At 44.0% G+C, this 16,603-nt stretch overlaps 1 protein-coding gene across 3 annotated transcripts in view; it reads left to right on the forward strand.

Moving 5' to 3' along the window:
• Positions 1-14,431, forward strand: part of ap2a1 (adaptor related protein complex 2 subunit alpha 1) — a 21,804-nt gene extending 7,373 nt beyond the window's left edge. The window contains exons 3-22 of one of the 3 annotated variants that reach the window (XM_034894235.1): positions 707-900; positions 1,077-1,206; positions 1,476-1,577; positions 2,728-2,987; positions 3,682-3,850; positions 4,497-4,634; positions 4,965-5,147; positions 5,298-5,395; positions 5,474-5,705; positions 5,860-6,048; positions 6,167-6,321; positions 7,739-7,801; positions 9,317-9,379; positions 10,142-10,224; positions 11,926-12,015; positions 12,151-12,274; positions 12,580-12,696; positions 12,804-12,873; positions 13,651-13,785; positions 14,246-14,431. In XM_034894235.1, the coding sequence (XP_034750126.1) occupies positions 707-900; positions 1,077-1,206; positions 1,476-1,577; positions 2,728-2,987; positions 3,682-3,850; positions 4,497-4,634; positions 4,965-5,147; positions 5,298-5,395; positions 5,474-5,705; positions 5,860-6,048; positions 6,167-6,321; positions 7,739-7,801; positions 9,317-9,379; positions 10,142-10,224; positions 11,926-12,015; positions 12,151-12,274; positions 12,580-12,696; positions 12,804-12,873; positions 13,651-13,785; positions 14,246-14,323 (2,673 nt within the window). In that variant the 3' untranslated portion in view covers positions 14,324-14,431. The remainder of the gene's footprint in view (positions 1-706; positions 901-1,076; positions 1,207-1,475; positions 1,578-2,727; positions 2,988-3,681; positions 3,851-4,496; positions 4,635-4,964; positions 5,148-5,297; positions 5,396-5,473; positions 5,706-5,859; positions 6,049-6,166; positions 6,322-7,738; positions 7,802-9,316; positions 9,380-10,141; positions 10,225-11,925; positions 12,016-12,150; positions 12,275-12,579; positions 12,697-12,803; positions 12,874-13,650; positions 13,786-14,245) is intronic. The other 2 variants (XM_034894236.1, XM_034894237.1) reach the window with 2 other exon arrangements.
• Positions 14,432-16,603: the final 2,172 nt, after the last annotated feature.

The raw sequence follows: 16,603 nt of genomic DNA on the forward strand, positions 1-16,603 counted from the left end.
TGTGTGTGTGTGTGTGTGTGTGTGTGTGTGTGTGTGTGTGACGAGCAGGTGGCCCCATGTACTGCAGCCTCAGCTAGAGTGTATGAATTTGTGTGAATGGTTCCATGTTAAAGAGCTTTGAGTAGTTGTTAAGACTAGAAAAGCTCTAAATGAAAACAGTCCATTTACTTTGTTTGGTACAGATTCTTGCAAAAATCACAATATAATTACTTTGATTTAAATTGTAATACATTTTCTGAAAATGAGAGTAACGACACAAAAAATGATCATTCCCTCCAGTGAATCATATCGCAATTGCTATACCAGTCAAAGTAATTGGTAAGATATTTTTCTTGTATCGTGCAGCCCTAATATGTTTTTTACTGTTTTATTGCATACATTGTAGAAGTTGACAGATTGATACATTGCAATGAAATTGTATTTCATAAGATTTCATGTAACAAATGAATTGATTAAAATATAGTTTTGATTAATATATAAACCCATCTCGATGCTGTTAATGCCCACATTTTTGAAAACAACAAAATGCTGAAAAAGTGCCCTGTTGGATGCCTTTTCAGGTTAGAAAACGTAAGTTCTCTCCAGATTGTCCTTCCACTGGAGAAAACGAGATGCAGCACATCTAGGCTGGCCTTTTTTCTGCAGAAAGCTACTGTATTCCAGTGTTTTTATTCTCATCGGTGTCATTGCTCTCTTGTTACTCCAGGGTTACCTGTTCATCTCAGTGCTTGTGAACAGCAACAGTGAGCTGATACGGCTGATCAACAACGCCATCAAGAATGACCTGTCCAGCCGCAACCCCACCTTCATGTGCCTGGCGCTGCACTGCATCGCCAACGTGGGAAGCCGCGAGATGGCTGAGGCCTTTGCCAGTGAGATCCCTCGGATCCTGGTCGCTGGGTGAGTGGGACTTTTGCTTTGGGGGGTTGGGGATGTACAGTTAATGAAAATCCTCCCTAGTTGTCCCGTGCTTGTTTCTTATGTTTGTGATAAAGCCAAGCCAGTTTTCTATTGAGTCGCTTTACATCACTGTGACTTCACCTAGCTGCTGGTAATGTGAATGTGATGCACCACAGTGATACCATGGACAGTGTGAAGCAGTCGGCTGCACTGTGTCTGCTGCGCCTCTATAAGACCTCTCCTGACTTGGTGCTGATGGGTGAGTGGACGTCACGCGTGGTGCACCTGCTCAATGACCAACACATGGTGAGCGCACAACTCCAACCCCATCCCACCAAGAACGTAGTAACATGATGCGGCCTTGTTTGTGTGATCTTAAATCAAGTTTTTATGTTGGTACATTGATTAGCTTACATATCATAATGTGTTAAAAGTTGAACCTTTTAATGTGAAACCCGTTCCGCCACTGATATCACCTGTTTTTTTTCTAATAAGATTATTAGTTATTGTCTTCTTGTCCACATGTGTCTGGGGTTTATTAATTATCTTCTTGTGCTTATGTGTCTGGGGTCTAGGGTGTGGTGACAGCAGCCATCTCTCTCATTACCTGTCTGAGCCAGAAGAATCCAGATGAGTTCAAGACCTGTGTTTCCCTGGCAGTGTCCCGACTCAGCAGGGTAAGTGTGGGAGAGATAGAGTCCTCGTCCTCGATCTCATCACTCAGGAAAACAAAAGCGCGACGGCTGTCCTCCTCTGAGCGCTGTTACCATGGAAACCAAAGCCTTGTCCCTCTTCAGCTTTAGAGAGAGAGAAATTGACGTGTATAAATACTGCAGTTTTGAAGCAAGGAATTTGCATTTTGGCCATCAGCGTGTTGGTGTTTTGGAGCCAGAAGTGACCATATTTGGACAAAAGAATCAGCTACCGCGGAGGCTCCACACAGTGTGTGTGCGTGTGTGTGTGTGTGTGTGTGCGTTTGTGTGTGTGTGGAAGTGAGAGAAAAACAGCAATTTATCTTCGGAGCAAGTACTCTAGAGCAGTGGTGGAATGATACAAAAATACTTTTACTTAAGCACATTTTCCACGTATCTGTACTGTACTTGAGTAGAATCAATAGGGCATAGTTTTGACTTTTGCTTTAATACGTTTGCAGCAATTATGATACTTTCTACTCCACTGCATTTCTACAACGTTACATTTTTGTTACATTTTCTGATCAGTTTCCCCCCCTGCCTTAAACGTCTTCCTGATCGTCACGTACGGCCCGAGCCGGCCCGAAGTGAGAGTGGGTGAGCAGGTCAGGGAGGGCAAGTGACGGTTCTACTTAAGTAGGGTTGTCATTGTGGTGATATTAATTTTACAAAAGTAAATATGTCTCTGGTTATTTGTACTTTTACTTGAGTACTAAGAGTCAGTACTTCCTCCACCACCGCCACAACCTTAAAACAACCTTAAAGTTAACAGCTGGCGTTATGTCACGCTAGTGGTAGCTAGCTAGCTTTAGTTGACAATGTGCTACCAAACACTGTGCCTCACCTTACACTGGCTGGCGGCATGTACGCCTGTCAATTTAAAATGTTTTCAAAAGTGTTGACAGTACTGTTTTCTTTGAACTTCAGATACTCTGATAAAAAGGTCAAAGATTATATATGTGGATGTATAGACCACGGATTATCTCTTTACAAAGAGAGCAACACATACTAACACCTTTTGTGCTGTAGATTCTGCTCATTTCCAAGCTGTGCTTTGCTAAACCAGTTGAGCAGTGTGTTGCATGGGTTCCGTTTTGACTTGGTGTAATGACTCCTATTTTTGTTGGTTCTCCAGATCGTGTCGTCAGCCTCCACTGACTTGCAGGATTACACCTACTACTTTGTCCCGGCACCGTGGCTCTCTTGCAAGTTGCTGCGCCTGCTGCAGTGCTACCCACCACCGGAAGATGGCGCTGTCAAGGGCCGTCTGGTGGAGTGCCTGGAGACAATCCTCAATAAGGCCCAGGAGCCACCCAAGTCCAAGAAGGTGCAGCACTCCAATGCCAAGAATGCTATCTTGTTTGAGGCTATCTCACTGATAATCCACTATGATAGGTGAGTATTCGGATCAACAGCACTCTCAGTAGCTGACACAAAGTGGAAAGTGATAGTATTTATTTCTGTAACACCTTCACTGAATCCTCTGGATTGGTGGAATGACAGAATATTTAAAGAAGACCTTATATATTATGATGGGCTATTATGACTCGTTAAAGCCTCATGAGTGCCAATGGATACAGAGACTTTTTGGCATCAGGTCTGGTGGGAAATTAAGCCTAAAAGGCCCAAATGGTTGGTGTTAAGGGATTGGAAAATCCTCCATGATGGCAGAGGGGAAACCATTTTATTGGTCACTAGAAGAGAGATGAGGAGGCATAAATGAGTGGAATGGAAAGCATCCAATGAGCTAGTGTGCAGTGGTCTGCCAGCACATAAGGGCATTAGAGGTTAACTGAATGAAAGGGTTTTTTATTGCATGTTAATATGGACAATTTGTTATTTAGCACAATAATATTTGCTTGCATATAATTTTTTTTCAAAATATATAAATGAAAAAGAAAATAGTGCTTCTTGAAATTAATTTAGTGACATCTGTCTGAATCCGTATCTAGAATACTTTTCTAGATCTTCGCTGTACTGTTTTTGAGAATTGTTTTTGTTATTTCAAATTTCCTGCTGACATGCTTTTTCACGATCTAATGTCCCCGAGAGTTTAACAGTGCAGTAAGTTCTGCTTTGTGTTGGGCAGCGAGCCCAACCTGCTGGTGCGAGCCTGTAACCAGCTGGGCCAGTTCCTGCAGCACCGAGAGACCAACCTGCGCTACCTGGCTCTGGAGAGCATGTGCACTCTGGCCAGCTCGGAGTTTTCCCATGAAGCCGTCAAGACGCACATCGAGACGGTCATCAATGCCCTCAAGGTACTGTCTCCCCCCCCAACTATTCACAGTCAGCTGCAGCTACATTTCCACTGCACAACACTACACCATATACACTGCGTTTATATATGTATGCTCTGGATGTAGTGGTATACTGGTCAATAGCACAGGACAATGCACATATACACTCACCGGCCGCTTTATTAGGTACACCTTGCTAGTACTGGGTTGGACCCCCTTTTTCCTTCAAAACTGCTTTAAAGGTCCCATGGCATTAAAATGTCACTTTATGACGTTTTTTTAACATTAGTATGAGTTCCCCCAGCCTGCCTATGGCCCCCCCAGTGACTAGAAATGGTGATAGGTGTAACCGAGCCCTGGGTATCCTGCTCTGCCTTTGAGAAAATGAAAGCTCAGGTGGACCGATCTGGAATCCTGCTCCTTATGACGTCATAAAGAGCAAGGTTACTTCCTCTTTCTCTACTTTGGGGACCACTTTCTATCTAATTCTACGTGGCATAGATTCAACAAGGTGCTGGAACATTCCTCAGATTTGTGGTCCATATTGACATGATAGCATCGCACAGTTGCTGCAGATTTGTGCAATCAAACCAGCCCGGTGGAAAATGGTTCAATGTGGCTGCTGGTGCCAAAGTCACTCAAATCATTGTTCTGTGTGTCTCTACAGACCGAGAGGGATGTGAGTGTTCGACAGAGGGCGGCTGACCTGCTCTATGCCATGTGTGATCGCAGCAACGCCAAGCAGATCGTCGCCGAGATGCTCAGCTACCTGGAGACAGCAGACTACTCCATCAGAGAAGAGATGGTGGGTGTGAGAGTGTGCCAAGAAAGATTTTGTGCCGTGCTATCTTCTTTTTTTTCCACTCAACATGACTGGCTATAGTCCTCTGTAAATGTTAAGTGGGAATTGATGAAGGCGGCTAGTTTCCACCAGCTACATATTGCATTAACAAACCAAACCTCAGGCTTTGGACCAAAGAGCTCAGCTGTGAAAGCCCCCTAACACTCAGCAGTGTCCCAAATAATATTTGTGTGTAATTATTAAGCAAAAAATACAGTCTCTTAATTTTATTTAATTTAATTTAATTTAATTTAATTTAATTTAGCTGTGACCTTCTGTGCTTTCCCCATTCAGGTTCTGAAAGTGGCCATTCTGGCAGAGAAGTACGCCGTGGATTACTCCTGGTACGTGGACACCATTCTCAACCTCATCCGCATTGCTGGCGACTACGTCAGCGAAGAGGTGTGGTATCGCGTCATACAGATCGTCATCAACAGAGACGATGTGCAGGGCTACGCCGCCAAGACTGTCTTTGAGGTACCACTACAACATCAAATCATAAATGTAGCTTTGGACGGATAGATAGAGATGCTGTTCTTTAGCTGAGAGGGACACACATCAAATGTGTAGTAGCAAACTGTTGTGTTGTAAATAGAAGTTGAATGAGTTGGATCATTTCTCTTCCAGGCTTTGCAGGCACCTGCTTGCCATGAGAACATGGTGAAGGTCGGAGGCTACATTCTGGGAGAGTTTGGTAACCTTATTGCCGGTGACCCGCGCTCCAGGTATGTTAGATTTTGGCTGCCAAGGCGCTACGTCGCCGGTCGAAATGATCAATAGTAACTTTGCTGTCCTTCCTACAGCCCCCTGGTCCAGTTCAACCTTCTCCACTCCAAGTTCCATCTGTGCTCGGTGCCGACTCGCGCCCTGCTGCTGTCTGCTTACATCAAGTTCATCAACCTGTTCCCAGAGACCAAGGCCACCATCCAGGAGGTGTTGCGCTGCGACAGCCAGATCCGTAATTCGGACGTGGAGCTGCAGCAGCGTGCTGTCGAGTATCTGAAGCTTTCCTCCATCGCTAGCACCGATGTCCTGGTCAGTTCTGGTGACTAAGCTCAGGTCTAGCGATGAATGATTAAATAACATTTGTGAGGAGCCCCGGTGGCCATTGTTCATGTTTGTTACACTGTCTCCAAAAATGATCCCAATCTGGAGTTTTGCAGTCAAGTTGTCGTCTGTGTTCCCTCAGGCCACTGTCCTGGAGGAGATGCCTCCCTTCCCAGAGAGGGAGTCGTCCATCCTGGCTAAGCTGAAGAAGAAAAAGGGGCCCGGTGCAGTGTCTGTGACAGAGCTGGAAGACAGCAAAAGGGAGGGTGGGGAGTTGAATGGAGGGAGTGACCGGGGGCCAGACACAGCAGCCATGGCTGCGTCCAACGCTGTAAGCACTCTGTGAAGGACTTATTCCCAAAGAAACACAATGGCTTTGAGCTGACTTTATGTATACCAGCAGCTGTAACAAGAACACTACACTTCACAAGTTTCCTTCTGTTTTCCAGTCCACCCCGTCACCGTCAGCAGACCTCCTTGGGATTCGTTCTGCTGCTCCGGTTGGTGCTGCCCCAACCAGCGCTGGCAGCCTATTGGTGGATGTGTTCTCTGAGGCGGGCCCTACCGCTCCCTCTGCTGCTGTGAACGATGACGGCTTCCTAAGGTGAAAGGTCTTCTCTCGATATGCAGATGTAGAATCCACCACAAGCCAAAGTCCAGTATGACTGGCTACAACCAGGAACAAGGAAGACACTGTGTCTGCTGATCACAGTACTGTAGAAGTGATCCCATCCCATACTTATATATATCTATCTCCATAAATAACCCCCTTTGCTATCATCCACTTTTGTCATGCACATGCGTACTCCTAGTATGCTGATTGGGAGCCCAGTTGCCCATATATTGTACATGGTAGAGAAATCTAGCTGGGAAACCAGGTTTCTCTAATCCCCTACACAAATTACAGTGAGCAGTTTCTCGTTTACATGATGTTTTAGTAACTGCTTACTGGAGAAAACCGACTAAAACCCGGTTACGAAAGTACATGTTAACACACTGACTGTTTAAAAAGTATCACTCACACTGGACTGGGCTCACTTGGTCTTGACCCTAATGGGAATGAATGAATGAATGGATTGATTGGTGATATAATGTTGTTTCCTGTAATAGTTGTAATGTTTGTGGTGCGTTTGCGCTGTTGGACTACTATGCCACTAGGTGTAATGTGTGTGTGTGCTGGTTGTCGCTCTGTTGGCTCTATCTTTCTTTGCTCTATCTGTGTCTAATATGTACCTGCCAACCTGGAGACATTGGTAGTCATTGATGCACATCAAAGCGCTGTACATGAGATAGTGATGTAGCGATACTCAGCTCACGATTTGAAATGATTCAGGATTTTAAGTTGACCATATTATTTTTTGAAGTCACAGCCTTGTCTAGCTTTTGTCTCAATCCATAAGATAGTCTGCCCTTTCATTTGAATGGTAGAAATGGAAATAAATAGTAAAAATGATAAATAAATTTATATTATATAAATATTCCTCATTAATTTTTTTCCCAAGTATATTATAGACGTATTTATTTATTCAATATTGAATACAATGGCATTCCATTGTTAGGAGGGATAAGCCTTTCAATAATTTAAATTTGTGTGTTACTTTACATGCCACTGGGACATAAGGGATTTATTTTGGTTTGGTTTACAGTTGGGAGTGTGTGTCAACGTGCTCCCGTTATGAGTAGGTGGTTAGGTTTTTGTTCAAATAACTTGATCAAGGTGACCATCGTTAAATTCTCTATTCAGGAAGGTAAGCGGGGATTCTGTCTCTGACTTTTACTTTACTTCAGCTGGGGTGGGAGATAACATATGTACTGTATGTTGGCTGGGCCCAGGCTGCCCAGTCTCGCAGCAGTCAACGACTTTTCTTCATGGTTGGCAGGTCTGCTACACCTTTATCTTGCTGTGTATGTGACTGTCTTTCGTCTTTTCTCTCCTTCCTTTCCATTGTGTGTGTGTGTGTTTGTGTGTGCGCGTGTGTTTGTGTGTGTGTGTGTGTGTGTCCTCTACCTTGATTGGACAGAGATCTGGAACAGCCCACCGAGACCTCTGATTCCCTATTGGTGGAGGGTTCTGGTGACTCGGAGTAAGGGCCCAGTAGTAAACTACAGAATTAGCTAAACCAATACAATTATGGCACTTTTTTCTTGAAAAGGCTTTGTATCTTTAAATGAACATGTTATTGGTAATCTACACTACACTGAATGGGTAGCTTGATGCAAATGAGCCATTTAGGTTACATAAAAGCACCTGACTTGCTCTACACATATGTTGATGCCTTTCACCATTTTTAGAACCATGCAAAACATGATTTCCTGAGTCACTAGCTTTTTTTATGCATTTTTATTAAATGGTACAGGAAGACTAAAAGGGACAACTAGGGGAGAAAGGGGAGGAAGACATGAAGGAATGTGAAACAGGTTGGGCTCGAACTCTGGACCTCTGCGTCAAGGCATAAACCTCCTATGTAAACGTATGCAAGTCGAGTCACTTTTATTCATAACACTCATCCCAAACAATTTATATAATGTAGGTATAGACCGAACTGTAAGTTACAGAGAGACAACACTTGCCTATGGGCATGCAAAGCCACAGCAGCAAGACGAATCTGTTTTATTTGCGTAGTCTGTTTTCATTGCTTTTATCGATACACCCACATTTCCATCTCAGCCAGTAAAAAATCTTTTTAGCAATATTTTGATTTTTTTTCTTTTATTTATCATTTATTTATCTGCATATTGGGAAAGCGCATTATAATGTGTCGTACTAGTAACTATACTCATGATAGGATATTACACTTGCTGTAATTGGGCATCCACACACGCTCAAGTAATAGAATACCAAGCTGCAAACTTAAAACCCAAAACAAAAGCTCAGTGCTGCAGCTGTTGCAACGAGAGGAAAATGCTGTACACACAGACTCCATGGCATCAAGCTGTATGTGTAGACTATGTATGTGCTTTTAAACATGTGAACGGTATCTGCAGAAGAATACAGTCTGTACACATTTGGACAGTAAATAATTGGGTCATTTTAAATGAAGCAGTTGCTGGGGTGAATGTTTAGAGCTTCACCCTAAAGTGGCCTCTGGATTGTTAAAATCCGAGCTGCATGTTAACTGCATGAATTGTGGCCCATTTTGAATGTTGCCCCAATTTTTGAACATTGCATAATGGACAATGATGTGTTCACCCTGTCTGGGTAAACACTGTCAATTCTAAGGTGAACGTCTGCACTTTACCCACAATAGCTACTGTTTTATTTCTTATTCTATGCGCTCAAGTATAATATCAAACAACCAACATTGTCCAACCATGTCCAAGTATTTTTTACAGTGTATAGTAACTAACCAGCAAATAGCTTTCAGTGTGTAAAGATATTTTGTACAAACTGCTTATACTAACCACTGCTGCATTTTCTCCTTTTATCCTTCTTTCGTCTTCTCTCATGTTTCTCTTACCCAATCTTTCTGTGGCTGGACCCTGTGTTGAATGGATGGCTTTTTCACCTCTCATTTCTGCTCTATCCATTTGTTCCCCATTTTTCCTGTTGACCCCCCCCCCCCTTCCTCTGTCCTTCGGGCTGTCCTGTGCTCTCTCAGCTCTGCTCCTCCCTCTGAGGATCCCGCTCCTCCTCTGTCTGAGGCAGACGAACTTCTTAACAAGTAAGGTCTTTCTCTGTGTAAGCTTCGTCATGTGTTTGCCTAGCTGCAGCTCTGCCTGGTTTCTATAGGAAGGCTTTGACTCGTCAGAGTAACAGTTAGTGCATCCACTAGAGGAGAGCGCAGCCATCTCACCAACATATTGCTGTAACAAGTTGGCCGATGGCCTTATACTGATTGCCAATTGGTTACCTGTTTTAAAGAAAGCTCTTGCATTAGAGACTTCAAAATCCACTTTGTTGCTTTATCTGTTAGCCATGCTTTTCATTACAAGTTGGACTGTTCTCCAAGATGATGAAATATGTCTGTCCGAGCGTCCATAGTAATAGCATAACTACTGCAGACAGCAGCATGTTGGTGGTTTAGCTGGAGCTTCCCACTGTGTTGATTGGCTCGTGCCGGTTACCAACTTTTTGCCAGACTCTGCTTCTTCTTTAAGTTTCAACGGAAACTGGTGACAGTTTGGCTAGTCTCGACTTTGTCTGTGTCGACTCCAAAAGGTTTTTATCAAAATATTTAATTTTTGCTGTCGGGCCTTGGCCTACTTATCTGTTCATGAATAATCATTGATAATGCTCTGGAAAAAATCTGATGCCATATATACCACTCACACCATGAGCACAAAGACCTGTTTAGACAAGCACAAGGACTAATTAGCTTGTACCTGTAAATGATTGATTTTGAATGTAATTTCACAGTTTATTCTGCGATTGTGAATGCAGCATTTCAGTGTTAACTAACCCTTTCAATGCATTCATCCTACAGGTTTGTGTGCAAGAACAACGGGGTTCTGTTTGAGAATCAGCTGCTACAGATTGGCATCAAGTCAGAGTATCGTCAGAATCTGGGTGAGTGGTCTTCACAGAACAGAAGCCTGGATGGCCTGGCACGATTATTATTATTATCACCCATGGCCATACTTTGGTGTGTTTCATTGCTGTGTAGGCGTGGAGTCTTTTTTTATTGTTTTGATTTGCCACCACATGGCTTGGCAGACCATGGACAAGTGGGCTTGGTTGGACGTTTCTTTTCTTATTCTTATTTTTTATAAATGGCTGTGGGCTGGTGTGTTTTTGGTACTTGATGGATGAAGCCGTCTATATTAGAAAGCCCATATTGTCACATGTGCATTTCCCCACCATCAGCTGTGTGCTTGGCCATCAGGTGGTATTTCAGACTGGCCGCGCCGCGATGATCGCTCAGTTCACGACGACCAAACACACAGATCACTCTGGCCTTGTCAATGGAACATTTGGCAACTTTTAAACACTTTGAACTTTCCATTCTGAGTATTATCAGCGTCCATTTTAGCATCTCACGCTTGCCATCCGCTCAAAAAAGAACGTTACTACTCTAAATGCTATAACGCCGTTTATAATGTGTTTAACTGACAGCACTATTGAAAATACAGCAACAGTGAGAAGGAGACGTAGCTTGCAGTAAGTCACATTTGTGTACGCTAACTGTGTGGTGATGCATTCAGGCTCAGCTACCCTCAGAAATGGCATCTAATTCCGTGGGAAACACTGAACGACCCGTCCTAAGTTTGATCCTTGTTATCCTTTTCCCGATATATGCGTTCTAAAGGAGTTCATGTTGCTGTAGGTGGAATTTATTACTTTCTTTTTTACTGTGGTGTCCAAATGGCTATTGGAAATCGTGAAATGTCACTGGCATTGGTATGGAGACATCTCCAGTGTTGACCTCTATACTATTCACTCCGAGCACTCCATAAAGCACAAGCCATATTAAAGCACCCATATTCTTCTTTTTTTTTAGGTTCATAATTGTATTTTGAGGTTGTACCAGAATAGGTTTTCATGGTTTCATTTTCAAAAAACACCATAATTTTGTTGTACCGCACATTGCTGCGGATCCTGTTTTCACCCTGTGTGTTTGGGTCTCTGTTTTAGCTCCAGAGTGAGACATCTCACTAGTTTTAGCTCCAGAGTGAGACATCTCATTAGTTTTAGCTCCAGAGTGAAACATCTCACTAGCTTTAGCTCCAGAGGGAGACATCTCACTAGCTTTAGCTCCAGAGTGAGAAATCTCCCTTCTATCCTATCTGTGTTGGGAGCTGCACATGCTCAGTAGCTCGGTAAGATCCCAACAGCTGATAACTCTTTCTCCAGCTTTGGTCAGTCCAAGGCAGGATTAGCTGGGAGACTTCTTCTAAACCAGGACCCCTTGTGGAATACCTGTACAACAGGGACAGGAAGTAGAACAGGGACAGGAAGTAGTTCTTTTGGAGATTCTGTTCAACTAGTGGCTGTTGGAGCAGTGTTTTTCTATTGAATACGAGCTAGCATGCTACGGTTAGCCACCTTGTCTCAGCTAGTGACGTAGAAAGCCGTACAGATGTTGAACAGCTAACCCGGAGACTCAAGACAGAGGACATTCAGAAACCTGATCTCACTTGAAACAGCATGGGGAGTTTTTTTTCCAAGTTTGTATGCGTGTGGAAGCACCAGAGACACAAAATAACACCCCAAATTGTTTTTTATGAAATGGGCTCTTTAATAACCAGAATGACCATGTGTCTCTTTCAGGGAGAATGTACCTATTCTACGGCAACAAGACGTCGGTGCAGTTTGCCAGCTTCACCACCACAGTCAACTGTCCTGGGGAGCTGCAGTCTCATATCCTTTTTATTCACTTATGTTTCACCATGTTAGCTAATCACACAAGCTTCAGAACTACACTGAGTACGAGGACAGTTTGGGGGGGGTTTGTAAGTCAGTGTGATGTCCTGATGGTCCTTGACAAGCACCCACAGCTCAACGTCCAGACCAAAGCAGTGGAGCCCCTGGTGGAGGGGGGGGCCCAGATCCAGCAGGTCCTCAACATCGAGTGTCTGACTGACTTCTCTGAAGCCCCGTTGCTCAACATCAAATTCAGGTAAGCCCGTACATCAAACCCCAGTCCTGATGTTGACCAATAACTACAGATTGAAAATCTATGAAAATGATTTTGATGGATCGACTTTATAAATCAGTTTCCTTCACTGTATAGATTTTAAAATCCTCTGAAATTATTCGATGTGTTTGAAGTTCAACCCTTTTCAATGCCTTAAAGGAACACCACAGCACAATCTTTTAAGACCAACTAATCCACAACAAGTCCATTCAATCCTGTCCACGTTGAGCTTCAGGCAAACCGCTAGATGGATGTGTAGTCCTGCAGTGTGTTTGTGTTGTGTTCAGATACGGTGGAGCTCTGCAGAACCTGACTCTCAAGCTGCCTGTCACCATCAACAAGTTCTTCCAGCCAACTGAGATGGCATCACATGATTTCTTCCAGCGCTGGAAACAACTAAGCCAGTAAGTGTGTGTGTGTGTGTGTGTGTGTTTGTGCTTGTGTGTGTCTTTGAGGGTGTATTATGTGATTGGTTGAATGAGCTGAAATCTCCTGTGTGACCTCTCCTCAGGCCTGCACAAGAAGCACAGAAGATATTCAAGGCTAACCACAGCATGGACACTGAAGTACTTAAGGCTAAGGTATGTCCACATTTAACGGCTCCGTCTTCTGAATGCTTCTCCATCAGCCACATCTGTCTCCATGGTGAAGACTTTCTGGACAAGTGGATGTGCACTTGTGAATGTGCAGGAGGGATGCTTACAACGTCCCTGTTAGTGATGGTGTTGCATAGTCTGTCCACCAGAGGACGCTCTACAACGTCCCTGTTAGTGATGGTGTTGCATAGTCTGTCCACCAGAGGACGCTCTACAACGTCCCTGTTAGTGATGGTGTTGCATAGTCTGTCCACCAGAGGACGCTCTACAACGTCCCTGTTAGTGATGGTGTTGCATAGTCTGTCCACCAGAGGACGCTCTACAACGTCCCTGTTAGTGATGGTGTTGCATAGTCTGTCCACCAGAGGACGCTCCACAACGTCCCTGTTAGTGATGGTGTTACATAGTCTGTCCACCAGAGGACGCTCTACAACGTCCCTGTTAGTGATGGTGTTACATAGTCTGTCCACCAGAGGACGCTCTACAACGTCCATGTTAGTGATGGTCCAGTTTCATGTCTTAAGTTTGTATTTTTATACATTTTATTTGAACTTTAATATATTTTGATTTTCTATTGTGACAAAACAAATCGTCATATTATTATTTTAATGAGAACTCATAAATGACTACAAATAACTAATGTTAGGGAAATCTGTTGGTTCTTGTCATACGCGTTAGACATTTTAGTCTGTAATGACCTACATTATGATCTTCTTCTAATCCTATGGTGGTCCTCTTCATTCTGTCTGTGTTGGTGTGTAGCTACTGGGACTAGGAACGGCCCTGCTGGACGACGTGGACCCCAACCCAGAGAACTACGTGTGTGCTGGAGTGATCCAGACCAAGGGCCAGCAGGTTGGCTGTCTGCTGAGACTGGAGCCCAACGCCCAGGCACAGGTAACACACATACACAAACACACACATACACACACATTCACACTCGCTGTTTGGAAGAGATTCCTGTCCCAATACTCAGGACATATTGGCGGGTTAACCCTTTCAGAGCCTCGGGCAGCACATACTGTCGCTTTTCTTTTCCAGAATTCAGAGTTCCCAACTAATTATGCTGTTCATCATGTGCATGTGCAGGATGTAGAATATAGAAGGTCAAATGTATAACTGCTGTATATTTTAGCCAATTTACAATTTTTTTAAATGTATTTATTCTATTTTATTACATGCTCTAATTCTGAAATCAAGTTGTACTTGTAGACCAGTTTTAGTGCATTTACACACTGTGTGTGTGTGTGTGTGTGTGTGTGTGTGTGTGTGTGTGTGTGTGTGTGTGTGTGTGTGTGTGTGTGTGTGTGTGTGTGTGTGTGTGTGTGTGTGTGTGTGTGTGTGTGTGTGAGTTTAGATGTACCGACTGACTCTGCGCTGCAGCAAGGACTCTGTGTCCAGGCGTCTCTGTGAGCTGCTGGCTGAACAGTTCTAGAGTCCAGACCTCTACCGGGACCAGTACTCCCAGCATCCCTAGTGGCGGCCTCTCCCTCCAGCCCTCCTGCCTCCTCCCTCCAACAAAGAGTCTTTGGTTAAAAAAAAAGAAGGTGTAACCTACATAAGGGAAAAAGCTGCCACTGCTAGCAGCAGCGGCAATACTATTGTTATTATTGTTGTCCCAAATTCTTATTCCAGTTCATCCTCTACTTGTTAATTAACATGATGCTACATTCTTGTTTTTGTTGGTGTTTACCTGTGTGTGTGTGTGTGTGTGTGTGTGTGAGAGAGTGATGGTTGTTCTGGGGTCCCATTCTGCTTCATCCTTCTTTACTGATGCCGTGTGTGTGTGTGTGTGTGAGAGAGAGAGACTTCATTTGAATTGGTAGAGCATTCCTTGGAGTCAAATGGGGGACGCTGTCAATTGCACACATGAGCTCATACACACGCACACACAAGTTAGTAGAAGGCCTCCATGATTTCTGGTGGGATCCACTTAAGAAGTGAGACCTGAGGTCCCCGGAGCTCGGGTCCCTGCCCACTCATTTCCATCAAGCATTCCCGGTGAAAATGCACTTAATGCGTTGGGTTCCTCTTTCAGAGCCTCCAGCGAGAGCCCCCTTACTTTCCCCCTGGAAGAGCTTCTTCCTCTCCTGAAGCCCTGTAACGAGTAGCCTTTCATTTAAAGGAGTAGTACACCTGTTTGGGTTGTTGATGTGTATGTAAATATGTGCCGTGCATTACTTTATCGCTTTCTGAGACATTCCCATCATGCTGGTTTCTAACTCCTGTAATTAACCCAGCCACTCAAGTAGAAGGAAGGCACAGCATAGACACTAGGTAGAAGACGAGTCCAGGGATGAGACTTGCGGTGTCCAAACAGTCCGTTGCCCGGGAGATGGTTCCAGCTGCTTGCCATTGTAAAGCTTAGGGAATCATCCTTATCACAAGTCTTCTGCGTAAAACCGTACGTTCTTTTATAATGCTCTTCTGATAAAACATCTCTTACCTTTGCACGGCTTGTCCAAAGGTACGATTTATACTTAATTGAAAGCATTTTCAAGAACACTTTTGTTTTATAAGAGACTTCAGTGATGAGGATGAATAAATGTGTCTCCCACCTCTGGGCCTGTGCATGAGACACATACCCACTCTATATCTGAGAGCCATCATGGCTCCAGGGTCCCTTTTAGTGGTCCGGGGTGTTCCACCACAGACCATATAGAGTCCAGTTGATTTCTCCTTTCTGAAGAAGTGCACAGCCTTGGCTACGATCAACAGAGGATAGAGGCACCGTTATCACCCAAAGCAATGTAACGACTTCATGGGCCGGCGATGCTCTGATCCAGAGCCAGTTCCTTCCCAGGCTGGACACGAGACAGCAGTCTGATATGCATATGGACACATATATATTCCTTCTTGTCCAGCCATGCATTCATCGAACAGATGATCAACCGCTACAGTCATCTTTAGACACCAGTTCTTTCAGTAGCTTCAAACTGTTTAGATTTATGTGTCCACAACTCGTTCTGGGCTTCCTCTCACACACAATCACTGATGTGGGAGAGGACAGGATGTAAGACACCCAGATGTCCATGACAAATACAGGGGACTGTGTGGTTGTTTGTGTGTGAGTGAGTGAGAGAGAGAGAGAGAATGTGGCTGTAAGCAGGTAAGAAAAAGAGCCTAAAGACATTTCTAATACATGGTCACATTATAGTCTATGGCTGCAGAGCAATCACAGGACATTGAACTTTGTAGTGGAAAATGTAGTCATTTGGTCATTCTGTGTGTCTGTGCGTGCGTGTGTGTGTTTGTGTGCGAGCATGTGTGCGTGCAGTATCCACTAGCTAATGCAGCCTCATGTATCGGTGTTAAGAACATGTCCAATACCTGTGTTAGAATTAAGATTTACTCTGTAATGAAGAAATGTGAAAGTAAAACTATGCCATATATCTGATCCTACGCCTCCTGTCTTCCTGTGTCTTCCTGTGTCTCACTGTGTCTCACTGTCTCGTATCGCAGCGCTACATGATGGCAGCCACTTCTTCCTTCTATAGCGCTCAGGATTGGACAGGATTAAAGGACATGTGAAACAGTTCTTAGCTTCTGAGGTTCATAAGGAAATAGTGATCAATTGTGACCAAACTCATACTTTACGACGTTACTTTATTTCTTTAAAGGTCCCATGACACGGTGCTATAGACCTTAGTGGTCCTCTAATACTGTATCTGAAGTCTCTTTATATAGACCTTAGTGGTCCCCTAATACTGTATCT

This window comes from Etheostoma cragini, chromosome 15, assembly GCF_013103735.1.
Source record: "Etheostoma cragini isolate CJK2018 chromosome 15, CSU_Ecrag_1.0, whole genome shotgun sequence".
NCBI classification, from domain to species: domain Eukaryota; kingdom Metazoa; phylum Chordata; class Actinopteri; order Perciformes; family Percidae; genus Etheostoma; species Etheostoma cragini.